A 19,766-nucleotide genomic window follows, 5' to 3' on the forward strand; every position below is an offset into this window, starting at 1 on the left:
TAACACTGGAAGGTTCACAACAAAAATTCAAAATGGACAATCTCCTGTCTGTGTGCCCCTTTATAGTCATCACTTACATACTGCCAAAAGTGATTAAAAAAATGGAGGTTTGATTTTATAATCTTGAAGAAGTACCATATCAATGTTTGTTCTGAGCTAGGATTTAGTGTCTAGGGTTAAACTAGGAGAGATTATTTTAGTTGTATTTTGTTTTCAAATGTAATGGTTATTATTTGCCCTGAGCCTCGTAAGGCAAGGCAACCTACAAATTAAATAAAATAACATTTGAAACGACACAAATAAAACAGTGCAAGAAGTCCACATTTGTTCCTTGTGCAGGGTTCCTCCCCTTCTCTGGTACCATGTAGCAACAAACTACAGTTTAAAGAAGAACAGGCCTTGGAGGGAGGGAGAGAGAAGAAAGAAAGAAAGAAAGAAAGAAAGAAAGAAAGAAAGAAAGAAAGAAAGAGTAACTGGATGAAGCTCTGGGGCTACTGAGTGGCATATGACTAACTCCAGCCCAAAGGATGCAAATCAAGGGGCATCTCAGGGAGCAACCAGTCCCACGACCAGATGGCTGGGCACTCATCCGAATGGACAAGCATTCACGGAAGGAAGGAGAAGGCAGTGGGGTTTTGGGTACTATGGCAACAGATAACAGGAGCCCCTTCAATATTGCTGCTTCAGCAGTGCAGGCTAGCTGCCCATCTTGTCTATAAATGCCGCCATTTGGCAAACTAAGACGCAGGATTCGCACCTGCCTTAGGCAGCCAGAGGTGTATCAGCTGACTATATAACATACTTTCCCCTCAAAGGGGAAAAGAAAGTCCTATCAGGAGGCAGCTGAGAGAAAGACAGGTTGTCTGCAGAAAGTACGGGCTGATGTACATTTTGGACACTACACAGAAGGAAGTAGGTATCTTCCCTTCACAACCAAAAGCTTAGTTACTCAAGTACATGGCTTCTATCCTTCAATCCTCCTACCAAAAAGGTGTAAAAAATGTTTAAAGACCAGTGTCAGGGAACTGCCATCAGTGCCGGAGGGAGAGAGCAAAAGCCAGAGGGATTCCAGAGTGGGTGTGTGAGTGTGTTAACTGCTAGTTCTAACACAGGAGATGTGCGGTTCAGCTGTGGGAGGGGCAGGAGCACACATCATTGAAATACATTAAGAGCAAGAATAAGGTCCACACAGAAATATATGAAGTTGCCTTCTTGTTTTTTAGAATATATGGATGCTCCAGAGCATGCAGCCTCGATATGTAGCTTGATAATGATGTTTCTTTACATCCTTACAGACTTTTAACAAACATCACTGTCATCTGTCATGACAATTTCTTAGGCCCAACAGCCCATAAGAAAAAGCAGGACGGCATATACATACGCCTCCCTTCAAGACACCTCATAGTGAGAAAATGCATCATGCACTTGGCTCAAGGGTTAACAAGCATAGCAGCAATGCAACAAGAAAGATCTGGCTTACATTTCTACGACTGGTATCAAACTCTTTCATATGGACAGTGTCCAAACACAGAATTGTTGTAAGAGACCCAGTGTCAACTGACCCATCCCATCTCCCTGAATTAAAACATGTCTTCTTCCTTAGAACCATATGGTTCTAAGCAAGCAGCTGATTCCTTCTTTCCATGCAATGTCCACAAAATGGGAGGAACAAAGCCTTGAAAGTTCACTTTCACTTTCTCTTCCTTTCACAGACAGACAAAGGAACATGGGCACATAAAACACCACCTTTCATGTTCTCAATTACAAACCACTCCTGCGTTTTCCAGCTGCCCCCTGCCCTTCGGAGCAACTCCAAAGGCGCCAAACTTACCAAGGTATGCCGTTTCATGTGCTCCCGGCGGGTGAATTTCTTCCCACAAATTTCACAAGGATAGGGTCGCTCTCCAGTGTGGGATCGCATATGCCTCTTCAGGATACACTGGTGCATGGCTGAGAAACTGCAGTAGGGGCATTTGAACTTCTTTCTGATCACTGTGAATTCGTTTACTGGAAGAGAAACACAACACAGCGCAGGTTACAACTCTAGCACAGTTCTGTTCTTCAGCAGACACACAACTAACTGCTTATCCAACAGACCAATAGAAAAGCTCTGTTCTAATGGGAATCAAGGGCACCAAGGGCAAAGCTTCAGAAACTTCTTTTGTAGTAGGGTTTTTAGTATTCTTGCTGTAACCTTACATACACGCCATTCCCATATTTATAGGCCCATTCCCATATTTAACTAGAATTCCATTTACTTTTTAATTTATAAGATTTCTTACCCACCCTTCACCATAATGTCCCATGGTGGGTTACAACAATAAAATATACAATTATAAAGACAGATACAACTATCACAATGATGAATCACAGAAAAACTGCTCCACGTGGAACAGAACGATGTGACAGAGCAGGAAGTATGCACTGGGCATCTTAATTGTTGCTCCTTTTGTTGTTGTATACCACTGAAGTGTTCTTATAGAGACGTAACCCTTTATAAATAGACTAACACTAAGTTAAGGTTCATTGTCTTTCCTCATGGAAAGTTGGCCAACTCTTATAAAGACAAGCTGTGCTCTTCTGTTTAATGGGTGTGTATTTCATGGGTATGGGTCGCGGGTGTCGCTGTGCGTTAAACCACAGAGCCTAGGACTTGCCGATCAGAAGGTCGGCGGTTCGAATCCCCGTGACGGGGTGAGCTCCCATTGCTTGGTCCCTGCTCCTGCCAACTTTGCAGTTCGAAAGCACATCAAAGTGCAAGTAGATAAATAGGTACTGCTCCGGCGGGAAGGTAAACGGCGTTTCTGTGCACTGCTCTGGTTCACCAGAAGCGGCTTAGTCATGCTGGCCACGTGACCTGGAAGCTGTCTGTGGACAAACGCTGGCTCCCTCAACCAATAAAGCGAGATGAGCGCCGCAACCCCAGAGTTGGTCACGACTGGACCTAATGGTCAGGGGTCCCTTTACCTCCCTTTACCTTTTATTTCATGGGTACAGGAAGGCTCTCACAAATATGGTACTCACAGAATCATAGAAAGGAAGAGTTGGAAGGGATCCCAAGGATGATCTAGTCCAACCCCCTGCAATACAGGAATCCTGTCCACAAGCATCCTTGGGCAGCGTTAGAAACTGAGATATGAAAGCTAGGAGCTAAATGGCACCTTAAACCTAGGTTATGGGCACAACAATGGAATGTCTAAGCGCGGTTTTTTATAACAAAAATACAAAGCTGAAAATGAATGAACTGCAGCTAAAATAGTATGTTCATTTTTCACATGGTATAGTCTTTCCCCAGCCCACTCCCCTAATATTCTTAAGAGGGTCTCTTTTCTAGTCTTCAGAGAGTAGCTGGAAGTAGGGAGGAGAAAAAGGTCCTCCTTTCTTTCTACTCTGCAGTTTGAATCTGAAATCTTAGGCACAGTACTGTGCCCAGAGCTCAGAAACTGCTTGCACTAATGAAATTCCCGGCCGCAAAATGCACCTAGAACAATGTAGGTTTCGAGCACTGTCTCTGGGTGGGCTCCAACCACCAACATTATGGTTAACAGCCAGGTGCACTGACCCATTGTGCCACAGAGATTCATCTCAATCAATCTGCACAGTTTCATAACACAATATATTGGGAACCCCAATAAGCTTCCAAGATTTACCAGGGAGAGACACTAATTCAAAGAGAGGGTATTCTGTTTTTAAAAATAGGAATAAATGCCAGTGGAAGCAGATGAATTTCCCTGGGGGGGGGGAACCACCCGAATCAATCTTTACCTACATTACAGTACTAATATTCCCCTGTAACCATGGAAAAATACTGGGTATGTTCTAGCCTAGGGTTGCCCTCTCAGTGCATGCTAGGCTATAGTGAAGCCCAGAAAGCCTGGCCAGTTCCAAGAATCAAGTAAGCATATACCCAATAATATTTTGCTGTGGTGTGTACTAACACCCAATAGCGGGAATTAGCAAAAAATTCTCAACAGCAGGGGAATTAGCAAAAAAATCTCAACAGCAGATGCTTCCTATTAGGACAGGATAGTATCAAGGTCTGAAATTCTGTACAAGCAAATGTACTGATTTAAGCTGCAACACCTTTGTACTGGTTAGAAAGACCCATACAGCTATCAGCGTGTCAGTGCAGAAACAAGAAGTAGCTTCATCAGAAAGGTTTTTCTGGTGGGACTGTCAAATACTTTGCTGTAGCTGAAGATTGCCAGTACTGTATCTCCAAGGTCTGATGAAACACCAAGAAAAAGAAGTAACTATTTTCTAAAGCACATCCTCTGTTACTTGTCCTATGTGCAGGTGTCTGGTGTTCAGGCAGATCTCACCTTAGCAACAATAACCTGATGCTTGGAATCAGGCCAGAAATAACTTGCTGTGAGCCAGTGAACCGTAAATGCAACACACTGACGACTGCATGCGGGACCTCATTTTATAATCCTGGACTAGCCCCAAAGTGAAGTGGCGCTTGTGGGGTAACATCGCTATTAACCTTTCAAATGCAGAATCACACGTTGACCAAAAAACAAGAAAAGAGTTGCACACTTATCTAACAGCAGCCACCTATAAATCATTTTCACTGCTGCAAACGGAGAGAGCGTACCAGCAACAGCAAACAATATCTTGTGTTAAATTACTTTTTCTATACACAATATAGCTCACAATCCCAATTAAATATTGGCATTGTAGTACTCCCCTTTGTGACTTTTTGAATATTGACATAATTTTTTGGACTATCAGTAGTGCTTCTCCTTGTTGTCCTGCTTTGAGAGGAGATGAGCACTCAGATAGACTCTAGGGAAACTGCAGTAACGAGAGCCCCGGGGTCTAATTTGCCAACAGACTCTACAGAGCAGCTGGGTAAATGCTTCCCCCTCCAAATAAGGTTGGAGGTGGAATATGCACTAACTAAACAGGTGAAAACAGCAGCTTGGATCTTATTTATTGAAAGGTAATAATCTATTTAAATTAACAACTTCCAGAGGGATAGCCATGTAAGTCTGCAACAGCAAAAACAACAAAGTCCTTAAAGACTAAAAATTTTATCATGGCATGATGCCATAATAAATTTATTAGTATTTAAGATATCACAATATTCTTTTTATCTAAATATTCACTCTCTTCTGTACTGCTTTATCTTAAAATATCACATACTAAATCGCGATGGTAAACCTTGATTAAACCCAGTTGGCCTTCTCCATAATAGCACCCCTGCAGGGGAACATGCTCCCCTCTAGAGATTTAGTTGGAACCAATATTATCCAGCTTTATGCACCAGCTGAAGACTTGTCTTTTCATCAGGCTTTTTAAGGTAGTGGGACGCTTAAATTCAGGAAAGTGAAAGGCTGATTTTATTCTATTATTTGTGTTACTTATGATTTTGTTCTTAACATTTATTACTTTATGAAATTATTGGTTTAACCTGGAGTCACAGGACAAAGAGCAGAGTGTAAGTTTTTTTTTACAAATAAAAATGATAAATTTTACGAAACCAATTTTGCTAGTACCAAAGATTTGGGTCCTAATGGCCAAGTTTGGGAGTCTGCAGGAAAAATCAAGGTGGCAAACAAAATAATAATAATAATTATTTATTATTTATTCCCCACCCATCTGGCTTAGTTTCCCCAGCCACTCTGGGCAACTCCCAATCGAGTGTTAAAAGCAATATAGCATTAAATATTAAAAACTTCCCTAAACAGGGCTGCCTTCAGGTGTCTTTTAAAAATAGGATAGCTGCTTATTTCCTTGACATCTGATGGAACATCTGATGGGCAGATAGGGTCTCAGCCTGCGTACCTGATGGAGCTGGTAGACAGCTGCCCTGGACACAGAATTAACCTGCACCTCCATGGACAGCTGGGAGTCCAAAATGACTCCCAGGCTGTGCACCTGGTCTTTCAGGGGCAGTTATCCTATTCAGGACCAGGGAGACCCCCACACCCACCTGTGCCCTGTCCCCCCAAAACAGTACTTCTGTCTTGTCAGGATTCAACCCCAAACTGTTAGCCACCATCCATCCTCCAACCCCCTCCAGGCACTCACACAGGACATTCACCGCCTTCACTGGTTCTGATTTAAAAGAGAGGTAGAGCTGGATGTCATCTGCATACTGATGAACACCCAGCCCAAACCCCCTGATGATCTCTCCCAGCGGCTTCATGTAGATATTAAAAAGGAGAGGACAGAACCCTGAGACACCCCCACAAGTGAGAGCCCAGGGGTCTGAACACTCATCCCCCAACACCACTTTCTGGACACGGCCCATAGGATGATTACACTACAGATAATGGGAGGAAAAATGCATTTTACACAGAAGAAACTAACAATATTGTGATCAATACGCAGACTGTATGCATTTTGATGATTCCTCCTTTTACAAAAAGGAATCCCAATTAAAGACTTATACAAAGAATGTAAATTTGCACATACAATTGCAAATTGTCCACCTTACAAGAGGTGGGAGTTTCTTGGCAAAAGAAGGGAGGCAAGAAAGAATGAAGATAAAGGTATGGAGACTAAGGAATGAACAGTTACAACAGGGGAACAGAGAACAGTCACCATGGGAAAGTCTCAAGGCTGCTACACACAATACACACTGAATGTCATACAGAGACCATCTTCAATTGGAACACCTTCATGATTGGCGCATATACCTACTTCAAATACTGTACTAATGTTCATGTTTTCTTATCTTATGCTCCCAATGGTGTCATTCTATTCAAATAATATTTGAACAGAGGTGCCATGTGTCATGAAGGTGATGTAGTTACTGTTCATGCCAACTCTGTAGGCTACAAGTTCATTAATTAGCATCAAACATGGACCTGAGAGATGTGAGTTCACAGGAGCAACACATTTAATGTCAAATTTCCCCCTAAACCGACCATTTGCTAATTCTCAAATTAAGTGAGTCACCACAAGCTTCAGATGGAAACAAGTGAAACTAAACTAGGTAGAAACTAAAGAGTCATGATTACAAAATAGAGAGCGAGAGAGCAGAACTGATGCTTTTAGCACCTTGGCTGTTAAATCTCAAGTAAATTGAATAAAATAATACTGAATGATCATACACTTCCTTTCAAAGGTAGATGCTTGGTTTTTCTTAATTTATATACACTCAGGAACCACTAAATTTCAGCCCAGTTGAGCAAATCAGTTTCCGCAACAGCAGACCATTCACACAACAGAGGGAGCATAAAGTTAAGATTGTATTCTTTAATCAAGCAGTACTGCAAGCACAATTTGAAATAGATGTACAGTATTATCACACCTAAACACCCGTTATCAGTCAAAATAAATACTTCAAGGATTTATAATTCTATACCAAAGTCTAAGAGTTAATCTAAGAGTTAATTTTAATTCTTAGTCTGCTCTTATTTGATGTTTAAGAGATTCATCTCGCTTTGACTACACCCAATACAACCTGTCTTCTTAATATCCAAGTATCATTCTTATAAGGTAGTGATCAGCAAACGGGATCAAGTTATAGTGATAGCCCCTCTCCAGTTGCCCCTCTTCACTAGCAGTGGACTAGACAAAATAAATGGCTTGTATTAGATAGGTTCATAATAAACCAGTTACTAAAACGTCTAGACAAAATGAGCAAACTATATGCCGTTCAAGTAAAGGTCACTGAGGGTTAACTACAGCCTGCACTTCAACTTCACTATTTTAAAAACTATTCAGACACAGACACAGAACAAGCAACTTTACAAAGAAAGTGACAGCCATGTACGTAATTGGTTAATTTCTCAAAGCTTCATTACGACAACCGAGAGCAGAAGGTAGTATAACAGAAATCTGCCTGCTAAGACTGCGGATATCTCATCCGATTATAATCTCTATTCATAGGCTTTTTAGGTTTTTGTACTCTTTCAAAAAAAACCACCTGTGAGTGTGTGAGTGAGTGAACGCACATGTGCGAGGGAATCATTCCAATGGCTACTGAAATCATACCATCTTCAACAACTCTCAAAGCTACTGTTTATATATTTTATTTATTAAATTTGTATACCATCCTTCATTCAAAGAACTCAGGGTGGTTCACAGCATACAAATACAAAATACTTAATAAAAACAAGAACAAAACAATAACCACCTTGCTTCCACAACACATTTTAAAGGACACATAATGTTAATTGGGGAAAAGGTCTGGTTGAAGAGGAACTTTTTTGCCTGGCGCCTAAAGATGTACAGTGAAGGCGCTAGGCGAGCCTCCCTGGGGAGGGCATTCCACTGCAGAAAAGGCCCATTCTCGTGTTGCCACCCTCCAGATTTCTCATGGAGGATGCACATGACGAAGGGCCTCAGGTGGTGGGTGATATCGGAGTCTGGGTCAGTTCATATGGGTAGAGGTGGTCCTTGAGGTACAGTGGAGCCTCGCAAGACGAAATTAATCCGTTCCGTGAGGCTCTTTGTATAGCGGTTTTTTTGTCTTGCGAAGCAAGCCCATTGATAGCTTAGCGGATTAGCGCTATTAGCAGTTTAGCGGCTTTTAGCGGATCAGCTGATAAGCGGCTTAGGAATGGGGGGGGAGGGGAAAAAACCCGCAGGAACTCGCAAGACATTTTCGTCTTGCGAAGCAAGCCCATAGGGAAATTCGTTTTGCGAAGCGCCTCCAAAACGGAAAACCCTTTCGTCTAGCGGGTTTTCCGTCTTGCGAGGCGTTCGTCTTGCGGGGCACCACTGTATTGAGGTCCTGAGATGTTTAAGGCTTTATAGGTCAAATTCAGCACTTTGAATTGGGCCTAGAAACTAATTGTCAGCCAGTGCAGTTGGGCCAGGATCAGTATAATATGCTCAAACTCATGCTCCATGGAGCAACCTGGCCGCTGAATTCTGCAACAGCTGAAGTTTCTGAACCTTCTTCAGAGGCAGCCCTACGCATAACACATTGCAGTAATCTAACCTAGAGTGTGTATAGACGACAGAAGTTAGGCTATCCCTGTCCAGATAGGGGTGCAGCTGGGCCACCAGCTGAGCTGATGGAAAGCACTCCATGCGGAGGCCACCTGAGCCTCAAGCAACAGCAACAGATCCAGGAGCACTCCCAAGCTGTATACCCACTCTTTCAGAGAGAGTGTTACCCCATCAAGAGCAAGCAAATTCCCTCCCATCTGGTTTACGGAACCACCCACTAACAGTGCCTAGTCTCATATGAACCGAGCTTCAGTTTGTTGGCTCTCATCCAGTTCATTACTGAAGCAAGACAACGGTCCAACACATCCACTGCCTCACCTGCAGATAGATAGATAGTTTATTACGGCCATAGGCCCATATTCAACAGAACATACAGCAAAACAGGCATAACAAAGCAAAATCAATAAATTAAAATACGTTTAAATCAAGTACATCTCAAACCGTAAATTTCTAAATTCCATTAAAATAAGAACAATATAGCGCTTAAAATATCAAATTATCAATATAGATCAATATTATTTAGGCAAAATCAATAATTATAAAGTAATCCCTTTTTCTTCTTATAAGCTAATACTGTTATCAGAAATCTGGCAACAGAAAGAGACCTACTCGGATCAGAATCTTGCAGTAAATGTTTTAGCTGTGTTTCCAAGGAGTCACCCGAGATTTCCAATAATAAAGGGGACAAAAATCTGATCCGAGAAACTGAATGTAGTGGACAAAAGAATAGTATATGTTGTAAGGATTCTATAGATCTATTATCACATACACCTGCAGATGTAAAGGAGAAGTAGAGCTATGTGTTATCAGCATACTGCTGACAACAGTTTGAGATCTACAGTTTCCTGTAGATGTTAAACACCAAAGGGGAGAACATTGAACCCTGAGGAACTCCACACTGAAGGCTCTAGGGGCCAAAGACCACTTGCCAAGCATCACCCTCTGGAAACGATCATCCATGTAGGGCAAAGCAGTGTCACCTACCCCTAACTGGGACAGCTGCTCCAGAAGGATAGCATAGTCAGTGGTGTCAAAAGCTGTTGAAAGATCAAGGAGAATTAATAGGGACACATTTCTCATTTCTCTTCCGACTGAGGGCAACCAAGGCAGTTTCTTTGCTGAAACTGGGCCAAAATTCTGATTGAAATAGAATCTCTGTGTGTGCACCCTACATTTGTAAAGTCTGGAACAGCTGGAACTGGGTTTTTTTTTATAATTCATGTTGGAACTATGAAGATAGTGCTTGTTTTTAATGCTGCTCATAGCCTCCATATACCACAGAAATGAGCTTGGTCAGACAGCTTTCTCCCATGGCTGGTTTAATGTTGGAGAGCAGGTGTAGGGAACGTGTGGATCTTTATATTTTGCTGGATTACAACTCCCATCATCCCTAACCACTGGCCTTGTGGGCTGAGGCTGATAGGAGTTGAAGGCCAACAGCACCTGGAGAGAACCATGCTGGCCATCCATGCTAAGCTAGATGTGGTGAAAATGTATCACAAGTCAGATGCACCAACTATTACCTACTTACTTACTTACTTACTTACTTACTTACTGTACAGTGGTGCCTCGCAAGACGAAATTAATCCGTTCCGCGAGTCTCTTCGTCTTGCGGTTTTTTCGTCTTGCAAAGCATGGCTATTAGCGGCTTAGCGCTATTAGCGGTTTAGCGGCTATTAGCGGCTTAGAAAAAAGGGGAAAACTCGCAAGAACTCGCAAGACGTTTCGTCTTGCGAAGCAAGCCCATAGGGAAATTCGTCTTGCGAAGCACCTCAAAAGACGGAAAACTCTTTCGTCTAGCGAGTTTTTCGTCTTGCGAGGCATTCGTCTTGCGGGGCACCACTGTATTTGCATGTCTGTGAGGTGGCTCACAGAAAATAGAAATATACAAACATTATATTGCATGGGAAGTTAATCTTGCCATTGGGAGCAGCTTGATTGCAGTTGCATTTCAAGTGAGCATTATTAGACATGGTTGTAGTGCAATGCTATACATGTCTGCTCAAAAGTTATAAATGCAATGAGACTTACTGTCAGGTAAGTGTGCATATGACTGCAGCCTTAACTGACTAGTTAAAATCCAAAGCAGAGTTCTCCACAATGCAGCACAGCAGAATCCAGGGAAGAAAGTTCAGTTTGCTGTATTAGTTTATTTACAAACCTTGTTCTATCTTTTCTATAAAACACAAGATATGCACAACCAAATGAAAAATACAATATAGCAATTTACATTTTTGAAAGGCAGATGGGACCAGCAAACTAGACTAGAGAATTTTTTACTATGTACTACTGGTATTTTATTGGTCTAGGTGCTTAAAGTTTTATAATTTCTTTGTCAGCAAAAAAGAACTTTCCTCCTCAAGCAAACTTTGGCAATGCATTGGTCAAGGAGAGGCAACAGTTAATACATTTTTCAATTAAAATTTTATTTAAAACAATCCCCATTTCAAATATGCACCTATGTCTAGCTCTGTAAAACAAGAGCACCACTAGAAATTACATTCATTCCACAGCTTATTTCTGAATTTCACAGTAGTGACAATAAACATATCTGGAAGTATTTAATAGTTTAGTAAAGGTGCTATAGTACAGACATTTATAGCATACTTTTTGTCTAATGAACACAATTAAAATATACAAGAGATTTGCAAGAGAAGCGATCTGTAAACAGCATTGCCTGGCTGGTTGGTGTCCTTCATGTCACCAAGAAATACCACTTCCATCCCCTGACCAGTTTTGTGCTCTAATAAAAGCTATTTTTAAAATGTTTAAGATGATGGATGGTCAGATGCATCCAGTGCTTTAGAAAATAAAAATGGGTGTTGTCGTGTAAAACAGGAATGAATGGAAGAAGAAGAAAGGTTCACTGTTGAAGCAGTGTTTGATTTGCTAGTAGGTATGTACTTGTCTTTCTAACTGTCAAAAAAGAAACTGGGCTCACTCCTCAGTGAAGGGGGGGTATCAAGAACTCCTCCTCCCATTGCACCTTTCTTTTATCCATCGTTTCTTTTGCAAGCACTGGATTTGTGCAAAAGAAGAATTCATTTCATTTGGGTTTGCGTTAAGAAAAGATGCTGCTGCACTGCATCCCAATTAGATTATAAGAGTCATTATCAGTGTCACCAAGGACAAAATAATGATAGAGCAACACTCTGTAAATAGCACCATAATAATGAACATTTATTTACAAGTAATGCTGTTAACCTTTAAAAGGTTTCAGAAATCATTCACTTTGCAAATATATTCATTCATTCACTCACTCACACAAAATGCATACTTTTGCATCTTAAAAGTGTTATTGTTATCAAAACATACAGTGTTCTTATAAGTTCAAGTATTGTTTCTGAGGTACTTTTTATGGCTTTACTTTTTTAAAAATAGAAAACCTCTTTGGTAGAATAATTGTAGCACACTAGATTGGAGATTTATTACAATTTAAAGTACAACCTTAACCATGTATACTCATAAGTAAGCACTATTGGGGCTGATTCTCAGGTAAATGGATTAGGACTGAAACCTTACTTACTATTCACGCAAGTTTCTTACTACCAGTAATAATAAACTTTTACTTCATTTGCAACATGATGACCACTCTCAGAAAGTTAAAATTGCCTCCTTTATCTTCAAGAGGGCCTAACAGCACAGCCCTAATCAATTAAATTTGATTTACACAATCAGGACCATAGCAGAACTAAATGTTAAGATGTTTTAAAATATACATTTATTATAATGTATAATGGAGCAGGAATGTTCACTATGCTGCTGCCCTTAATGCACACCTGCTTAAAAGACTGAGCAAAGCATGTACCTAAATTTCATTGGATTTACTGCTATGAAATAGCATTTCCCCCCTATAATCTCAAGGATACAGTGGAAACACAAGGAAACAATTCTGGGGTGGTGGTATGCTCAAATTACTTGTATTTGTTCAATGACTCCCCTTAGCTAACCTTTCCAATAGAGCAGGCATAGGCAAATTCGGCCCTCCAGATGTTTTGGGACTACAATTCCCATCATCCCTGACCACTGGTCCTGTTAGCTAGGGATCATGGGAGTTGTAGTCCCAAAACATCTGGAGGGCCGAGTTTGCCTATGCCTGCAATAGAGTAATTCCTACAATCATATACATCATAAAAAATCACCCAATCTTCTAGTTTAAAATGAACACACCAATCATCAAACATGAATCAGCAAGTCTACTGTAGCAATACACTGTCTGCTATACACTGAATATTTTTCATAAACAGGATTATAAATTCAAGCAATGGATTCAGTTTATAACATGACAGTCTTTAAGAGGAACCAGGATGGCTAGTGATTATTTGGTTCACTAAACATAGGCAGAGTTTTATGATACATGTAAGAACAGGCCTTCAGAATGGTGGGCTCCCAGTTTACAGAATTCTCTCCCCAGGGAGGCCTGCCTGGCATCAACATTAGGTGTCTTTAGGTGCCAGGCAAAAATATTCCTTTTCTCCCAGGCTTTTAAATCTTAATTTCCTGCTTATCTTTTAGTGGGGGAGGGATTGAGTTCGATCTGTGCATAGATAATACAGTACTTGTGTACTTAAGACTGTTTTATTCTGTTTTTATACTTGTTCTTTGGAAGTCACTTGGAGTTTTTTTCTGATAAAAGTGACCAATAAATAACGATGACAACAAAATCAAGTAGTGTCAATCTAAATGAAACAGTATCATAATACCCTTCTTAGAATTAATGAAAAACTCAGCTAGCTTCCGAATTTCAGCTTTTTCCTTCAAGCTTAATGCTTAAAAAAAGACTAGTTGGCCGGGGTGTGTGTGTGGCTGTTAGGGGGTCATAATCCAGTATGTAGCGTCTGAATGGTCATCAATCAGGGCACTGTTAGACAAGATGGTGTTTGCCACTTTCCAAAAGTTTCTATGTTTTGATGCCACCTGAAGTCTTTTATTCTGGGTAAAGACTATGCTGAATCTTAAGGCAGCAACCTGCCATTTCTATATCTTTGTTTTGTTTAATATTGTTTAACACTGAAGCACAGAAAGCCAGCTCACAGATTTATGATTTTTTTGATGGTGGTGGTCATAATGCAAATATTACGATACTGCTCCTGTCTGGATTGAGTACATGCAATGGCCACCCAGTCTTTTGAAGACACTAAATCCTAGTAGGAACTACCCATTAGGAACATTTTACACACATCCAAGATGTGCTGCACTCAGTGGGACACACGCAGGAGACTTTCATGGGTAGCTATTCTGTTTTAGCCTCAACACCTTATATACTGTACATTGTCTCCTTACTAGCAAAAAATAAGCATCATGCAAGCAAATAAAAAAGAGCTCTTCCTTCAGAGACACAGAGCTTTCCCTTTTTCCCCTCTCAACTCCTGTGTGCTGATCTCTGTCTGCCCTGCTGTGCTTTCTTCTCTCATGACCTACTGTTTGTCAAAGAGCAAAGTAAATTATTCAGCAGTTGCCAGACGGTAAAATGGCAGGCTAGTTGTGCTAATTGGAAGAGAAAAAGTATTTGCTTGCACGCTCATGCCCTGCCAAACACAAATTTTTGCTAGTCAAGAAAGAGATGGCAAGAAGGGTTTTGTTATTCAAAAGGCAAAAGGTCCAAATACAGCTTTTCCCCCAACTGGCTTTGGATTTTTGCCCCCCACCCCCAGCAAGAAATTGTATTTCTAGTGTCACCCAACATAATCTCTGGACTGGAGAGATTAAGGAAGCTCTAGAAACCAATTTTGAGGAATCGGTAGTAACTTATCTCCTTGGTAGTTTGCACCTGAAGCTAAGACTAAGGCAGGTGAAACTAGAAGTCACTTCTACCAATCACTGGGGCTTCTATGCACATATCACATACTTTTGCTCAATACAGTGGTACCTCAGGTTAAGTACTTAATTCGTTCCGGAGGTCTGTTCTTAACCTGAAGCACCACTTTAGCTAATGGGGCCTCCTGTTGCCAATGCGCTGCAGGGGCACGATTTCTGTTCTCATCCTGAAGCAAAGTTCTTAACCTGAAGCACTATTTCAGGGTTAGTGGAGTCTGTAACCTGAAGTGTATGTAACCTGAAGCGTATGTAACCTGAGGTACCACTGTATTCTATTCTACAAATGATAGGGATTTGGTTCTTAACATATCTGTAGGTCTGTTCTCCAAGAGGAGAAGCAAAAGAGGAAGATGTGGGCTGACAGGCAGCAAGAAAGAAAATAATGACTTTCCCCAAGAACGGGACTTCCTAACAAGACTAGGGTGTGAAAAGTACTTTTAAAATGATTTTACCAGAGGACATTTTTACAGGACCAACAAAAAATGAAAAGCAAAACCAACACCAACAACAGCAGCAGCATAACAAAAAACAACATTAAGGGGGAGAGGCCTCTACAGTTGTTCAAAGCAAAGTCAGTAAGCTAATAATCAAGCAGAGAACAGGCAATAATTTTAAGTGAAAAAAATTCCGGAATTGTAATTGGAAATAACATAGCCTAAGGAGGACAGGATTCTTATTATCGTGAGAAATGAATGCCTGCCTTCCTTTGGAACACTTAAGAAAAAAAATACTGAAGCACCTTGAAGTATTTTTATACAGCCATTAAAGGAGAACTGGTACCAGCAATAGACAAAGATGGGAAACTAGTTTAATAAATTCTAAATACCTTTGTCCTGAAGACTAAAAATCTTATATTGTGGAGCAAGTTGTAGTTCTTTTCACAAGGAGAATGGGAATATATAGATAAGTAATGTTCAAAATCTTTTTTCCTTTGGGGGCTTCCCTTTTCTACCCACCAGTTATTCACTATTAGTCTTCAGGCCATTTCTGGACACCTCCTTCAAGCTTCTATATAATATTCCTCTCAAGCAACTATTAATGGGAAACATTTCTCCTTGGATCATAACACCTGCTGGCAGGTTTTCAGTTTTAGGTGTGCTCTAGATGGCCCAAGATTTGTGCTTGTTATCACAAGGTGGTTCTGTACCCAGGTCCATCTTTTAGCTACACCAAAAACAAGTTAGTATTTTCATGGCTGTCTCTCATTTATACTGTCCTGATTTCTAGGATTCAAAAGAAGTGTAGCCTACCCGATTGAAGAAACGACAGATTTTAGAGAAATTGGGTTGTTGTTGTTGTTTTTACATTTTTGAAGTATTTCTATGGGAGCTAACTGTCCAAATCCACTTTCATCTAGCTGTATTACAACACTCATTACAACTGAATACAATTCACAGATGGTGAAGGTATTTGAAAATACTGTGGCCCATTTAGTACAGAGGTGGGGAACCTCTTTTGGCTAGTGGGCCAGATCACTCTCTTCTTGACCCCTGGCAGGCCAAAGATGACACCTGTCAATCACCTGACATCACAATTAATTTCAGGGGATGCTGTTCTTTGATTTTGGTCTCCCCACTTTACTCTTTCTAGCATTCCACCACCCCCTCATATGCATCCTCATATATACAGGTGTGAAGCTAGGAGTCAAGAAAAGGGATGCTCCTTTAAGTCCTGCTTCTCTAAGTTATGCAAATGAGATAACTGGTTTTTTTTTAAAAGACATAATGCATTCTTAATTTGCTACAATAAACATGAAATTTGCATATCACAAAACATTTACTCTTGATCACCGCATGACACATCATTTGAATGTGATATTCATTTGCCGATATTTGAACTGTGCAACCATTCCAGCAGGCTTCGACGGCAGGTGACTTCAATCCTGCTTTTTTAAAAAGGCATTTCAAAGATGCCTTTTAAAAACATAGGCAACTGCCTCACATTGTCACATCTTTGGTTCATCTAGCTCAGTGTTGTCTAAACCGACTAGCAGCAATTCTCCAGGATCTCAGGCAGGGGTTTCATCCAGCCCTACCCAGAGATACTGCAGATCGAGCCAGAGGCCTTCTGCATGCAAGACAGATGTTCTACCACATCTGTGCTGCCAGAACTTTGCTGGTGGTTGATCCAAGTACATTATAACTCTGTCCTAATTCAGTTGCATTTTCTCCCTGTATTTTTGATATATATTTTAATATTGCTGTATACTGTATTCAGATAATGTGGGGAGGAGGTAGAGAAATGTTTTTAATAAATAATGTGCTGAGAAAATGAATGGAAAACCTTTTGATCCTTTGAACCTACTGTTAAAATCTAAAAGTGAATATCTACCCAGAAGACACTGCAACTCAGGCAGAACTACCCTGGGACTATGGGATGCTGTCTGTAAGAATAATCTTGTTTTGTCTACAAAAATGTTTTCTTTAACATTTTCTCTTAAGATTATTACTGCTGAATAACAAAATTGTATTTGTTCTTTAAGTCTGAAGCATCTCCTAGATTTATGTCTGTCTGAATCCTAACCATAGAACCTGGGGCTAAAGAGGTTTACAACTTTCTTTCATTACCTGGCCATTGATTCAGCATTCACACTGTACTGAGCACTGAGACTGCTGACAAAGCAGAATGCACTACCCAGTCAAAGTAGCTAAGAAATACACTTCTAAGAGTTTAATCTCACTCTCTCCATTGCCCAACAGTTTTCTTACTCATCATCAGATTCCTGATTTTGATCAATACGATTCAGAAACTCTTCAGATACTGGCTGTGTAGAACCCAGATAGCAAACTTTCATATGAGTACTGAGGTTTTTCTGGGTACCAAAGCCCTTGCCACAAAAAAGACACATAAACGAACGTTCGCTGGAGTGCACAGACATAAGATGCCGGTTTAAGTCTGTCTTGTCTCGGAACAGTTTCAGGCAGCAAGGGCATTGCATCTTCTTCCTGTTGAAGTGGATTGTTTTTTCATGACGATCCATGTTGGATTTTAGTGTGAAGCTAGCAGGACACTTTGGACACTGGAAACGGGCAAATTGCCCTGGAGATATGTGCTCAGAAAGGTTAGCCAGTACTGGCCCAGAGTAGTCCACTACATCAAAAGGGACAATCATGGGGAAAGTGTGTTCCTTAATGTGTTCCTTCAGCTTTTCCACACATTCAAAAAATCTTCTGCAGAAAGCACAGCTCAGCTTCTTGTGGCCAGAAGAATCCAAGAACAAACCCTCGTGGACCAAGTCCACATCTTCAGATTGTGATGCATTTATATCTAAAAAAAAAGGAAATGCATAAAAATTAAATTTTAAGTTTTATACTTTAAATCATTAATGTACAGTCTTCCTTCTTTCCATTTACCTGTTTCAGAACTATCTAACTGCCACAGTGTTAGAAATCCATCATAGGTGACCTGCAAAAGAAAAGTGCAATTATGTTAATGATCACACAGAGAACATAAAGTACTTTAACACCTGTAAATTACTAAAACTCGCTGTAATTCTGCTCCTTCTGCAAATCTTCATTACAAATATTTAGTTACTCAAATCAATGTTTCATTTCATACCTAAAAGTATGCTCAAAATATATAACCAACATATACCCAAACTGCTAATAAGAACTGTTAAGTATCTGTATATTTGTTCATTTTGTGATCTCAAAAAATCTGTGTTCAGTAGATTCTGTACAGAAATGAGAGCTTCACAGGTATGCCATGTCATCATCAACATCATCATTTATTAAATTTGTTGGTTGCTTTTTCTTGCCAAAGGTAACTCAAAGCAATTTACAAAAACCCACTTAGATGCACAAAAAAAGCATTAAGACATTTAAAATACATTTAAAACACCCCACCCACCCTAAGAGGCCAAAGATAGTTACAGTGGTACCTCAGGATGCGAACGGGATCCGTTCCGGAGCATCTCGAAGCGAATGTAACCCGTGTCTGCGCGTCTGTGCGTGTCACATTTCGGCGCTTCCGCACATGTGCGTTACATCATTTTGACGGTCTGCGCATGCGCGCGGGGCGAAACCCAGAAGTAACGCGCTCCGTTACTTCTGGGTCACCGCGGAGCGCAACCCGAATTTGCCTAACCCGAAGCGTATTCATCCTGAGGTATGACTGTAGAGGCTAAAGACCTGGTTAAAGAGGAAAGTAACTGCTTGGTGCCTAGAATATAGAATGATAGAATGATATAGAATGATGGTGCCAGGCGAGCATATTCTTTTCTATTTTGAAGCACTACCATGAAGGAAAGGCTATGAAGCCAAGAAGTAGGCCATGATATGTTATGAGAGACCTTGTTAAGTGAGACCCAGAAGGGCAATTTGTATACCAACATTAATTGATCCTTAGCACCAAACTGTTAAATTCTGGCATTTCCAAAAAAAATGTTTAACTATCCCCAACCAGAACTATCTGCTCCAGTTTCCTTTATCCACCCCCACCCTTAACTACATTTTAGTATTGTTTAATTTAAAAGGATTAATTACTGGATAGTTTCAAGTTTTGAGTTATTTGCATAATATTACTTGTAAGCTACACAGTACTTCCCTATGAGACATAATGGGTGATTTAGTTGAGGTGGGGTGGAGATGTAATTACTACTGAATACTTTCATCAAGTTGTCTGTGATGATGAGTTTTCTTTCATTTTTTTAAAATCAGGGAAACAGTTGTTTAACTAATAATAATAATATATGATATATTTTACAAGACCAGCTACATTTACAGGAAGAATAATTATTCCTGCCATGCTTTTTGATATTTAGAATAATTATTGCCCAAGTTTTTAAATAGTGGATAAATGGTCCTTAGGAAGCTCTCAATTCTGTACATGCTTGATTCTGGTTGCTAGACTGAAGTATTTTTTTCTAGTCCAGCCTTTATGTTTCCTTTAAAAAGTTCAGGAAAGTGTTTCTATAATATAGGGAGCTGAAGATCAAAACCATTAAGTGTGTTGCAAGAGTTAGTATTACATATTTCCATAAACATACTGCTGTTTGGAACAGAAGGAACAAATTACTCTGTGCATTTTTTGTATTT

At 40.3% G+C, this 19,766-nt stretch overlaps 1 protein-coding gene and 1 long non-coding RNA gene across 6 annotated transcripts in view; both read right to left on the reverse strand.

The window, feature by feature from the left end:
• The window catches only part of LOC307218115, a 281,127-nt gene that overhangs the window by 57,392 nt on the left and 203,969 nt on the right, over nucleotides 1-19,766 (reverse strand). The gene's annotated exons all lie outside the window — the stretch shown is intronic.
• Nucleotides 1-19,766, reverse strand: part of ZBTB46 (zinc finger and BTB domain containing 46) — a 54,455-nt gene that overhangs the window by 3,537 nt on the left and 31,152 nt on the right. For 2 of the 5 annotated variants that reach the window (XR_013839632.1, XR_013839633.1), the window contains 3 exons: nucleotides 18,084-18,135; nucleotides 17,439-17,997; nucleotides 1,832-2,007 (listed from right to left, as the gene is read on the reverse strand). Coding sequence is in view for 2 of the 5 variants with exons in the window: in XM_079979219.1 (XP_079835345.1) it covers nucleotides 1,832-2,007; nucleotides 18,084-18,135 (228 nt within the window). In the remaining 3 variants the exon portion in view is untranslated. Of the gene's footprint in view, nucleotides 1-1,831; nucleotides 2,008-11,320; nucleotides 14,767-14,993; nucleotides 17,998-18,083; nucleotides 18,136-19,766 lie in introns of those variants that run through there. The other 3 variants (XR_013839634.1, XM_079979219.1, XM_079979220.1) reach the window with 3 other exon arrangements.

The sequence above is a fragment of the Podarcis cretensis genome (assembly GCF_951804945.1).
Source record: "Podarcis cretensis genome assembly, chromosome: 6".
In the NCBI taxonomy this organism is placed as follows: Eukaryota; Metazoa; Chordata; class Lepidosauria; order Squamata; family Lacertidae; genus Podarcis; species Podarcis cretensis.